The sequence below is a fragment of the Geospiza fortis genome, unplaced genomic scaffold (genome assembly GCF_000277835.1).
Source record: "Geospiza fortis unplaced genomic scaffold, GeoFor_1.0 scaffold11, whole genome shotgun sequence".
Lineage (NCBI taxonomy): Eukaryota > Metazoa > Chordata > Aves > Passeriformes > Thraupidae > Geospiza > Geospiza fortis.
The window spans coordinates 14,719,567-14,732,353 of NW_005054304.1; the positions used below are offsets into that span (position 1 = coordinate 14,719,567).

General features: G+C 40.7%; 1 protein-coding gene across 1 annotated transcript in view; it reads right to left on the bottom strand.

The window, feature by feature from the left end:
* Positions 1-1,378: 1,378 nt before the first annotated feature.
* ARHGEF38 (Rho guanine nucleotide exchange factor 38) overlaps positions 1,379-12,787 on the bottom strand; it is a 36,479-nt gene continuing 25,070 nt past the window's right edge. Inside the window, exons 6-14 of the mRNA XM_005418251.2 lie at positions 12,561-12,760; positions 11,954-12,087; positions 10,154-10,258; positions 8,848-8,970; positions 6,761-7,081; positions 4,855-4,995; positions 3,472-3,670; positions 3,031-3,290; positions 1,379-2,320 (exon numbers count right to left, since the gene is read on the bottom strand). Coding sequence (XP_005418308.1) covers positions 2,135-2,320; positions 3,031-3,290; positions 3,472-3,670; positions 4,855-4,995; positions 6,761-7,081; positions 8,848-8,970; positions 10,154-10,258; positions 11,954-12,087; positions 12,561-12,760 — 1,669 coding nt within the window. The 3' untranslated portion in view covers positions 1,379-2,134. The remainder of the gene's footprint in view (positions 2,321-3,030; positions 3,291-3,471; positions 3,671-4,854; positions 4,996-6,760; positions 7,082-8,847; positions 8,971-10,153; positions 10,259-11,953; positions 12,088-12,560; positions 12,761-12,787) is intronic.

Below are 12,787 nucleotides of genomic sequence, written 5' to 3' on the forward strand. Positions count from 1 at the left end.
ATCATTGTGCTTACATGACTGCATTAAGCCTATTAAGTACAATTCAGCCATTTCTAAAACTGTTTCAACTATTGCAAAGTATAGATATTCTCCAAGTAAAATATTCTAGATTGTAAGACAGAGCTGAAAACCTTCTTGTGTGTATCTTCCCCATAATCTCAAAATATAAATGCCAAAGCAGTAAAAGGGTAGCAATGAGCCTTTCAGTCCATTCTTCCAAGCTGATACTCCCTGCACTTTTATTTCCTTCATTTAACTAAAGGTGAATCTTTCCATAAAAGCAGCTAAATCCATTTATTAAGTGATTGATAATCCTTTTTGCTTGCTATGGGAACAGCAAGATTTAAGTGCCTGATGTACAATAAGGCAAAATAATGCTCACTGGATAGCAGCAGTACACAGAGATTCCCACACCAGATTCTGGATATCTATCTCTGAGAACTCTAAAACTTTCTCTATCATATGATTTAATCCAGCACAAATTTCAGATTTCATCTCTGTGATCCCCTGCATTCAGTCTCTTAGCAAGACTGACAACTTTTTCTACCCTTCTATAAAAATAATCTGAAAATTGATGACATTAAAGAAAATGAAACCAGGTTTATTAGCATAGTAGAAATTATTGTATGTAGCAACTGCCCTAACTTTTCTTATCTTTTCTTTGCTGACAGATTATTTTCTATTACATCTCACTAAGCATTTTGAATCATTTCATCTTCAAGCCCTACTCTTCAAACTAGAAGTAGAAACTCAGACAAAAGCTTTAGAACAATTTCTGTTTACCCTCTGTTTACACTACCTGCCCCCCCCACCCTTGATTGTAACAGTGTTGTCATTTTTGTCATCAGCACAAGCAATTATGCAAACCAGAAAATACCTGACAGGAGTTTACTTTCAGTTACACTATTTGCAGCAGGCATAATCACTTTTTTGTTTCCTTTTTGCAGTGCTTTGCACCAGGTCTTTGCTAATCACTAGAGGACCTCGGCATTGCTGTGGTGAAATACCTCGTGTTGAGCACTCAGATACCCATGAGAGTCACAAGGAGGGGTTTTCTGTTTGCAGTCACCATTCAGTCTGTCTTAAGTGCTGGGCACCAGCCTGATCTAGGAATCACTGCAGTCAGTGAACCTAAAGAAACTTATTCACTAGATATTATGATCCCTGCATCTGACTTAAGGAATCAGAGAGGCACTAAATATTCATTGGAAGGCACCACTTGGCTTTTCTTCTTTTTTTTCTTTCTTTTTTTTTTAACCAGTAAATTTCCCAAGACTAATAACACGGGTTTCATTTCACTACACAGATCTTGCACTAAAGCAGTTAAGTGTGGAGACATATGTGGATTTCAAACCTGGGGCACTTCCATATTGCTACAAACTGTTTCTACCATATGAAGCAGTTGTGTAATTCATTTGAAAATTATAAAACTTCTTCATGTCACAGTATCTGTTTCTAGTGTCCCCTCTTTTCTTTCCTGCATTTTCATGTTTAACTAAACATACCTTCTTCCCTGGGACTAGTCACTGGTACCACCACACCTGGTATGTCTTAAATGTTGAAATGCTTCCTTAAAATTAAAGCCCTTTTTCTTTTCCCAATCCAATAATCTCCATTGAGAAAAAAGGTTCTTCACAAAAGCAGCTGAGGATAAAAACAGGCAATCAAAAAAGCTCAAGTTTTAAGATGTGTCTGTGTTCACTGAGATAACAGTTCAGGAACAACTCAGCCTACAGTATCCCTGATGACTGAATTTGTCCTTTTTCAAGGCTAATTCTCTTCATCTTGAATATTATTTGCTAAATATCATGGAAGAAAAATGTAATTTCATCTGTGATTTGTACTTGTAGGTTGAGTCTTGATGTACGATGCTTTGACAAAAGAGAAAATTATGGGGTAAGAGAAAAGCAAGCTCTTCAGCATGTTAATCAGAATCAGTCTTCCTGTTAAATGTTTGCTCCCTCAGGTCTTGACAAGGTGATGGCTTTTGGAGAACGGAGGTTCTCAGTATCATCTGTGTGCTGGATACCATGGCTTCTGTCAATCACTTGTGAGCTTGCTTTGCTTGCAGCAAACCTAACAGATGATTATTCTGTCTGCTTCAGAGAGCCTGGCTCAACAGGCCCTTCCCCTCCTAAGCATATGTCATCTTCCCTAGATAATTAGATGGTACATATCCCTTCTGACCTTTTGCTTCAGCTAGCCACCATTCCTTATTGCCACTCAGGTCGGAAAAGCGAAGTATCCTCACCCTCTGGTACTCTTGAAGGCTGAGTTCTTGATCACTTCTAGCTTGAAATGCAAAAACAGCATAGAAGATCTGAAAAAGGAAAGCCACATAAACAAAAATCAGAATTGAAAAGTGTAGCCACATGTTACTGTGTAGCTGTGTATCAGTAGCAGTTCTGTATACAGAAATGTAGTAACATGTATAAACCAGCGTTCAACTACATGGCCTGCAATTTATAGACAAGGCCAAAATAAAAAGTAAAATTGAAGCATCTGGGGAGTTCTGCATGACAAACAAACCAATCTCCAAGACCTCATCACCTTGCACCACTGGTAAGGTTTTCAGCTCACACCAAGTGGCCATGGATTGCATGAAGAATTTTTCAGCAAAGTTTCCTCATGGAGAATCACCTCTCCTAAAGCTCCTGTGCTCAAATGTGGCACATGGGTCACTTCTGTGCCTTGCTGATCAGCATTCTTGTCACAGTAAGTTGAAAAATCCCCCAATCTGAGCTATTTTGCAAGTTTCTGCTCCATATGAGAACCTTGAGGCATATACATGGGGTAGGATAATGCAAGTGTGTTTTCTGTGACACAGGACTGCCATTCACAGTTTAACTGATTCTCTTTTCCTACCTCACAGCTATTTAAGAGCAGAGAATAATGAATTCCTATGTCACACTGACAGATTGGTGCCACTCTTTTCTGGTGTGAAAGGAAACCATTTAAATTTCTAACAGCATAATTTTAGATTTTAAATAGGAACAACAAGAAGACAGGCACAGTGTGTATCATACTCACCTCCTGATCATCCATACCCTGAAGAGCACCAGTCCCCGTGCCATTAATTGCAGGATTTTCACAAAAGTGGAAGGGTGAACTGCTCTCACTCTCCTGGTACCCTGGACTGCTTGTGCTGCCATCAGCAGGGAACCGTGAAGAGACAAAGAGGCTGATGTCATCAAAATCATCATCACCAAAGCCATTTTCTGCTACATCCTTCTGTGCTTTGGCTGGATTGTATGGCTTCAGGAAGGAGGAGTACACATACCCTGTGAGGACTAGAAACCAGAATAAAGAGACAGAAAATAAATAAACAGCAAAACACTGCTAAAATAATTTCAAAACCAACTGTTTTATGCAGCTGTCAGTATGACAGAGGCAAACAGATGGGGCCAGAATGAAAAGAAATCAATATCCCAAAGGGAAGCTGTTATTGGGATATTTGTGCAGAGAACTCACTTCCTGTGTCAACAAGCCATCTGCTTGTGCTTCCAAAGGGGTCCTTTTGCTCCACAACAGCCACCAGCTCTCCTTCCTGCAAGTCAATATCGAATTCCTGCGCGGCGTTGCACTTGCGCTTAGCCTGGTACAGCGACTCGGTGCTGTAGGTGGCCAGCAGCTTGGACCTGTGCTCCTCTGTCTGCCGTGGGGACTCCAGCTGGAAACAAACACATGGTATTCATCCTCAGTAATGCTGGGGCCATTTCCAGATAAAAATCTTGATAAAAATGCTGCATGTGGCAACTGACCCAGTGTTTTCACACACAGACCAAAGAGTTACACCGGGACCAAATCTCCTCTGCCTATGCCGGAAGAACCTGTCCCACTGCTATGTTAACAGGTGAGCAATAAAGGGCAGATTTCAAAGAAATGTAGGAATTTCACTAATTAAAGACCTCTTAGTCTGTCCTCTGCTCTCAAAGAGGTGCTGTTCTGTATGTGAACTATCTCCTGCTTAATTGGTTTTCCGTAGCCATGACCTTTGTATTCCGATGTAATATCACAGAAAAAGCATAATCCAAAAATGGGCTGAGGTGTGCTAAGGCCACATAACAAGTTGCATGATAAGGCATTAGGCAAAAAAAAAAAAAAAAAAAAAAAAAAAAAAAAAAATTAGTGCTGCCCAAAATGGCCGCTTTTTGTGTGAAATTACCTCTCTAAATGAGGGCAAGATGCCATTACCTGCTGGAAGCATATTCATTTCAGGCTTTGGTTAGAGGGCAGGGAGGGGGGTGCTGCACATCAATGGGATCTTAACATACCACAGAAGCAAGAGCACCTGTGCCTTCACTGATGATGAAAGGAATTCTACAACTGCCCCAGCTTCTCCTGTAAACCTGCTCCCAAGTCCTTATTTTACTGTAAACTAAACTCCTAAAACCTCCAGAAACATCTGATGAGATTGGGAACACAGATTTCCTGCTGGATTTTCTGATTCTTCTGCTGTGGGTGTGTGTGTTTGTGCATATATGTGTAAACACCAGTGCACATAACCACAGCTGAGCACAAGGAAAAAAATTTCTGAATTAGAAGACTAAGATGCACTGTAAGAGTATTTAACAAAAGAAGTACCAGAAATATACCTTAGCCTTACCATGTCTAAGGGCATGGTAAAGGCTAAGGGCAATTTGAGGTAATTCAAGTGGATTTTCAAGATATTAATGTAAAAAAAGTGAAAAATCTTCAGAGGTTACTGGTCAATGAAAACTTTACTCCAACAACCTGATTCAGAGTCACAGTGGAAAGACAATGCCCAAACCTTTAGGTAGCATAAAAATGGATTTGTTTCAAAAGTGATCAAAAGAGGATGCTTCATACACAATTGGGATGTATGGTACTCACCGGAGAAGGAACAGGTTTCTTTTTTTCCAGGCTCAATTTTCCCTCAATAAAGATTGTAGTGATGTTTTCTTTTACAAAGTTCAGCTTGTGAACCTCCTCTATCAATTGATTCTGCACTTCACAGATGCTTGAGGAGGACAGCTGCAAACACAAATGTGGGTTAGATCTCATGTACAGAATGGGAGGGAGATTGGAGAGAGCAGATTTAATTTAATTTGCTGAGTGCTAGGAGTCAGGAAATCTGACAAGTTATGACTATTTTCTGCAGCGCCCATAAGCAGTGCAATCTCTACATATGAGATGTAAAGAGAAGAAAGGTCTTTGCTTAAAGAAAGTCTCTAATAGACGCTATTACATTTAAAAGACATAGAAATTGAAGTTAAATCATTAAAAATATTCTAAACTGTGATGAAAATTAAGAGCCTTGCATTTATGCTACTGAGCCACCTGCTTTCACATGCAAATGGGCATCTCAGCAGCTATCAGAGTGGCCAATGTGCTACAAGGTTTGGAGTAGTTTATCCCACAGCTGTGTTTGCGCAACTGAGAGCTACAAACAGGTTAAAAATTGTTGGGTAACTGAGTCTGTGCCACTGAATATGTGATTTTCATGTATGCCTAATACCAAATGCATTTGCTGATGTAAACAGGAAAAAAAGAAAAAGAAGGTAATTTTGTAGCCAGACCCTCGCAGAAAACAATGCCCAATAGAACAGCTTTCACCACATGAAAACATCAAATTACAGGGATGAAATTTCTTCATGCAGAAAAATCCTTAATTTTCCCATTAAATACCATAGCTCCATGTTTTGATCCTGACCTTGTTTGCTTAATTTTTCAGCTGCCCCTTACTATAATGTGCTCTGTTCCAGCCTTGTTGGGAAGGAATTCTCCAGAACTGCCTTTCTAGAGTGCGTTTCCCAAGCAGCCTTGCTTCTGGTCAGGTGAGTGGATTTCTAGGTGTGGAAGGCATTGTTGTAGCTGTGTTTGTCAGGGGGTTCAAGTCTTCCAGGTGAGGCTATTCATTACTGCTGAGAGATATCTGCAGGAGTTTCTGCATCATATTTGGGGTTTAAAGCACCTTGATTTTCATAAAAACTATTTCATTGGATCTCCTAACTTGTTTCTCTTTTGCAGTCATCTGTGATTCTGCAGTCTAGCAGCACAGGAGGTATTCATGCACTTTCTTATAATTTCCTGTGTTTTCTGGGCTAGTCAGAGTACATGCTAAGATATGCTAGCAGCTGCCTTCTTTTTGCCTCCCTGTAATACTCTTGCCATTACTATCACTGCAACAGCAGGAACAGTCCCATTAGGATCATTCTCAATGAAAAACCCAGGTCTGACAAGAGTTCAGAACAGAAGTTCCTCAAAACTCACTTCAGAGTGACCTTACTGTGGCCTTCAGTACATAAAGGGGGGCCTACAGGAAAGCTGGAGAGGGGCATTTCACAAGGGCATGTAGTGGCAGGACAAGGGGGATGGCTTTAAACTGAAAGAGGACAGGTTTACATTGGTTTACTGTGACCTTGGTGAGGCACTGAAATGGCTTCTGCAAGGAAGCTGTGGGTTCCTTATCCTGGAAGCTTTAAAGGTCAGGTTGGATGAGGCTTTAAGCAACCTGGTCTAGTGGAAGGTGTCCCTGTTAATGGCAGGGCAATTGGAACTAGATGGTCTTAAAATCCCTTCCAACCGAACCACTTTGATTCTAAGAACTTAATCTGTACTGAGCTTGCAAAGGAAAAAAAAAACAACCAAATCTAACTGTGCTCAGCAGAACAAAGTCACAAAATCAGTTAATCAGTGTAGCTTTGTAGATATGTGTCCTACATAACTTTAGCCAAAGCATACAGAAAGAAGAAAAGAGAAATTAAGGCACAGCCACACCTGTTTCTAATGTACTTACTGGAACAGGCACCATGACAGCAGAGTTTGATTGAAGTGCTGCAAGCATAATATTCCTGAGGAGGGTGATGAAGCAATGTAGACAGTTCAACACGATCTTTTTGGCTGCTCTGTTGAATACCTGAAGTTCTTCCACTAGCTGTGCATTTAGAGCCTCATATTCTTTCTTTGCCAGCTCCAGCTCTTCTCCAGCTGACCTCTGAATGTAGCTGTTGTAGTCCAACAACTTGTCATAGCGCTTCTGGATGAGCTTCTGGGGGCTTGGAAACAGGGCTTGCAGTGCTGAGAGAGGAGTCAAGACAAGCTTGTCCAGCTGAGCCATCTGGAAAGTACAAACCAGACCTACTCATTACTTTATTCATACAGTCCATCAGATGCCATAAGGGGCTGAGCCTGATGGCAGCCCATCAAGCAATCTGTTCATCACTCTTCGCAAAGCTTTGCTGCCAGAGGCAGTTTCAAGCAGGGTCCAGCATGATTTAGAATCTCCTTCATAATGGGAGAAGTTCAATTTTTTAGATGTTAGTTTTTCAGTTTTCAGTGTCTGCAAATGGCAGGGGTCCCTTGGAGCATGCAGCCTCAGGTACTGCCCCTAGGGAGCTGCCACTAAGGGAAAACAGCAAGGATTGGTCAAGTGGTCAAATAAAACTGGGATTTCCTTAGCTGGAAGGCCCACATCAATATACAGTCTAAAGCCAATGAGGTCTTATTAAGTGGGAGACTTGAATTCTCTCAAAGCTGCATTTTTTTTTTTTTTCTTTCTCTCTTTCTTTCTTTTCCCTCTCCTGGAAACAGCTGTAACTCAATTCCTCTTTAAGCAAACACAAACAATGATTTGATTAAATTAGGTTATGCTTGTTGGTTTTATCTCTAGTAATCAACAAAATTAGACACCTGGTAAAAAAAACCAGTCTTCCTCAGACTTTTCCATTAGTCTCTAATTGTCTCATGGGATTAATATTGCATGAAATAAAATTTATTTTTGTAAGTAATTTGTTCAAATACAGCACAGGCTGGTAGTGAGTGAAATTCATCATCAGATTAAAGCCCTTGGACATTCTGAATTAAGTTGTTGGGTTGGATGTGAGAATAAAAAAGCAGCTGCCTCTGCATTCTCAAAAACATTGCAGAGTTGAGGACAGATCCATTTTAGCCCCAGAGTTGCTCTCCAATGCCAAGATGATGTACACTGGCTAAATAGCTCCTATTTTATTTCCACCTGAAAAACTGGGCTGTGTTTAGTGAACCAATTTTTGATGTATTAAGAAAGCAATTCTTCCAAACTGCTGGACCTGATTTCTTAAAAAGAGGCTACTGGGAATTTCTGCCCTGAAATTTTTCCAAAAATCTAATGAGGAAGGTATACATTATTGACAAATGCACCTCTACCTCTGAATTTTTCCAGCTTGAGCAGCTGTTTGAATAAGCAGCCTGTCCCATTTTGAAAAGACATTTAAGTACCTTATTAGAGCCAGGCATTAGAGTTCATTTTAATTCTGAAAGCAGAAGACTAGTTGGAAAACTATTACTATTTTTTAAATTGCTTTATTAATTACTATGGGCTATATTTGGATTTTACGTGGTTTCCCTATATGAAGGATTTGACAGCTCTATGTTAATATCTGGGCTTGATGATCTGAGAGGATTTTTTCCAGTTAATAAATCTGAGATTTTTACAGATCTGTGATTCCAGGATACATAAGCACAATATCAATCACAAAAGTCACTCAAACTGAAAATGCTGGTAACAAAAGTAGCAAGGCAACAATCTGCTGCTCTTTGCTGAAGTTCAGGTGAAACAAATACAGAATTGTTCAGGTGATATAAATTTAACACAAAGATTTTAGTATAAACCCAGGAATTTAGCTTGACCGGTTTTCTTTCGTTCTTCTAAGGAAAATACAATTCATTTATATTGTATTTTATCTTAGTTCCTACATAAATTCAACCAAAACCCCCACTTATCTTTCCCAACAGATTCCTGAGCTGTTTTTTTTTTTCCTCTTTTCTGCCCTAGTCTTCCTCACATACAGCTGTTTTCTCAGACATACAAACAGCTGTGTAACAGTGGACATTGCATTTACTTACAAAGTCTTCGCACAGATTTGCAGTGTTGGTCTGTTTTTCCAAACAGTCATTGACTTTGTCATCTTTATCTTGCAGGATTTCCTGAAGCTCAATTATATTCTGGGCAGCCAGATGTATAGAATCCTAAATGAAAAGATGGTAGGAAGATGAAACTATTACAATCTGTTTTAATATGCTGCATTCACTCATGCAGCTACTCAGTAATACTTCTGGAATCAGAAATATTTTCCATCTCCAACACCTGTGCGGTTGCTGTGCAGTTTCCAGTCATTGTGAGGTTGTTTACTGTGATAATATTTTCCTCTGCTTTGTCTGTTTTCAGTGTAAACTACTTAAGAATCAGGCTGTTAATGTTCAACTCTAAGATTTATGCCCTAAACTAATGAATATCCCACTGGAATTCAGCTACTCTTCAGCAAGAAGCCAGCTTACCTTGCATCCTCAAAAATCTCTTTTGGGGGATTAAGTAGGACTAAGTTGTGTATTTCAGTTACTCAGAATTTAAATCTCAATGAAGTGTGGATCCATTTGGATAAGGAGCTGTCAGCACCACTGCAGGTAGCAGCCCTCCTTGGCCGAGCTCCCTGGCCTTTCCCTGTTTGCAGAACCAAACACGGCGCGTTTGCCATAAGCCCTGGTCAGCTGCCTGTTGATCTTGCCTATCTCCCAAACAGCCTCCCTGCCTGGCTAGGGCACACTTACACTTGGACAGGCCTCATGCCATCTACAAAGCTGGCAGGTGGTCCATGGGGGGGCAGGCTGATAAATCACAAGCCAACGCTCAGCTCTGGAGAGGAAGGTTGAAGCAAAGAGATTTTAGAGAACTCGAGCACTCTGCCCATCTAATGCTAACCCTCAACACAACCTAAACACAGGAAAAGAGGAGTCCTTCCATCCAATATGTACTTTACGATGTTTTAATTTATGTGGCTGCAGCTCAGTTCTTCAATCTTTAATGAGAAGATTGGTTCACTCCCAGTTTGTCCTTCACTGCAGCAGATGGGGGTGACAGCTTCACACAGAGACTGAAAGTCCTGACTGTGCCACCAGGCAGAAACATCTTCTTTGCACCTGTGGGTCTCCACAGAACTTGCCTCTGTCAGGTGGAAAATGCAAAAGTGTGGGCTTCAAAACTTCTTTGCCATGGGCTCAGTAATGCAGTGGCAGCAAAGCTTATTTATTTAATATTCTGATGTAGACAGCCCTGCTAATAAATAATTTGGTGTTGCCCAGCCAGCAGAAATGTGTGTCAAACTGGTTGTGGACAGGGTTTGTGATCACAGATTGCAGAAAGGCCTGTACCCACCTGGAGATGTTGTGAATAGAGCGAAATGTTCTTCACACACAATTTCACAGTCTTCTCTAGACTTTGAAAAAACTTTTCTTCCTTATCAAAAGTTCCATCTTTCACCTAAAATAGACATTTGCACTGTTATTTTGGCAGCCAAAGGAGCCTGGCTAATGAAAGAAACATCCAGAGCGCTGCTAGAAAAATCCCTGAACTCCTCCCTTTGAAAACAGATCAACCCCTAATTCTCCCAAGCTCCAGCTGTAATTCAAGAAAAGTCAAAACCACTGGGCAACATGGCAGAGAATTCCATTTTTAATCCTTGTGGGAGCAAGGATTTACTACAAGGCCGACAAAACACTTCGTTTTCCTGTGTGCTGTTACCTGAGGAAAGGACGGAGGAAAAGGTGGGATGGGTACTTAGGAGGAGAAGGTGGGATGGCTATTGCAGAGGAGAAGGCGGGGTGGCTATTGCGGAGGAGAAGGCGGGATGGCTATTCCGGAGCGGGGCCGCAGCCGCGGTGCGGGCGCTCTCCCGCACGCCGGCTGCAGGTGGAGCTGTTATCCCAGAGCCGTGCCAGCCTCCCCTCTGGAAACGCCGGCAGCCGCCGATGGCCTCGGGAAACTTCTTAATACCACCCTGAAAACGCGGTCAATTCTGCCCGTCTTTTCCTGTAGGGGCTTCAGAAATCTCGAGTCACGTCTTAGTGTTTTTGCCGTGGGGGTGTCAGCGTGTTTCAAGACGTGAGTCGGGAACTTTCTCAGTCTAATTAAGCAGGAGAGGCGGCTGAATCTCTAACAGATGCATTCTGATACTAAAATGATCCTCAAACGTTTAAAGCTTAATTAGAAACAAACCCAAAAAACATAACCAGAAATTACTAAAGAAAAAAAAAGGGGAAAGAAAAATCACATATCCTCTTAATCAAATTTAATTCCCTTTTTCTCTGATTTTATAGCCTTGCTGGTGTCTGTCACATTCTGAATACAAAAATTTCCACTGTATAAATAAATGAACAATGAAAAAATATATGTAAGTGATTTGGATCAGAGAAAGAGGAGAAACACTGATAAAAAACAAACCAGGAAAAAATGGCATGTATCTTGTGAAGTCACATCTAGAAAGGCAAGTGACCTTGTATAATCAGCCATCTCATGCAGTGAGGTGCACTGGATATCACTTTCAAGGTCATTTGTAATTGATTTTCTTTGAGATTTTGATTTAAGCTTTCCTGAAAATGTTTATCCTGCTAGGTTTTGAATTACAACTTTGAAATTATGAAGGAGGATTTTACTTTTGGCCACCCAAAACGCATCAGACTCATCACAGAGTTCTTTTTCTCTGTAGTTTTGAGGGTTCCAGGTCTTTGCACATGTAGAGGCAAACCCTGTGACCTTTCCTAATTAGAGGTATTGCTCATCTTCCTGGTGGATTCCAAACCTTTAATGCCACAACATGAGCAAGATGGACTGAACACGTTCTCAGCCCCGACAAGAATTATTGCCAGGGTATCTGCAAAATGCTGACCTCAGGCTGAGTTTCACAAAACTACCTCTCACTTCCTCTCTGCTGAAGACCAGAAGTTTAAGAAACTCTTGTGTAAAAAAGGAAAAGGTGGAGAACACATTACATTATTTTCTATTTCAATCACAATGATCTTTCCTGTCTTCTGTGACAGTCAGAAAATGACGTTATAAATTAGGTAGGAAAAAAAGAGCAGCACCACAAACTCCATTTCCAACACGTTTTGAAAAACACCCTGTGCAAAAGCAGAACTGAAGCTGTCAATGCAAATCTGCAGTTGGATGAGTAAGTACCTGAGGTTCTCCCCTTGTCAGTATTTTCAGATGGCTGGTGACCCTCTTGGATTTCTTGCTAATGGAGTGAATATTCAGTCGGGCAAACTTTTCTTTAAGGGTTTCATCATCATCATTCTTCCTATACTTCAGCACTGCAGACAGAGAATTTCATTACATCAATAGTCTGTATTCACAGGACTTTTCACCAGAACAGGCACACAAATAGGAAACTATTTGAAAGCAGACACTTTGGGATGTGAAAATGCTCAAGAGGATGAAAACCCCATTATCAACAGTAACCCTGGGAAGGGCGAAGTTAGGGCTTCAACCTGGCAAATCTAAAAAATATATTGCTATTACTGCATCTTAATTATTATCAGTGTTTACAACTGCATTACAGACACTATAACATTAATTCTTTCCCTGTTTTCATACTGGAGTTACCAGTCAGATAGCATAGTTGGCTGAGGACAAGGGACATTAAGGCATTGTTACCCTCTTGAAACTCAATGTATTACACAACTTGCGTGGCACCAGCTAAAATTTATGTAGTGAAATATCTGAGCTGAAATATATCTTGTAATGGCCAGCCCAAACCTACAAAGAACTTTCTGTTCTTTCTTACCTAAATCTTTCCTCCTTTTAAGTTCATTGATGTTCCAGTTAATGGTTCTCATAGTAAAAAGGGCATGTTGTAGTGCCTCGTGGTCAGGGTGAGAAGCAGGAGTTGAGTTCAAGAGCTCCCGGAGTAACAAGGGATATTTCATCAGGCGTTGCACTGGTTTGATCAACAGGGATCCCAGGTCCATTAGATTTGGCTTTCCTCTGTAATTTACGCAAAAATAATTGTCA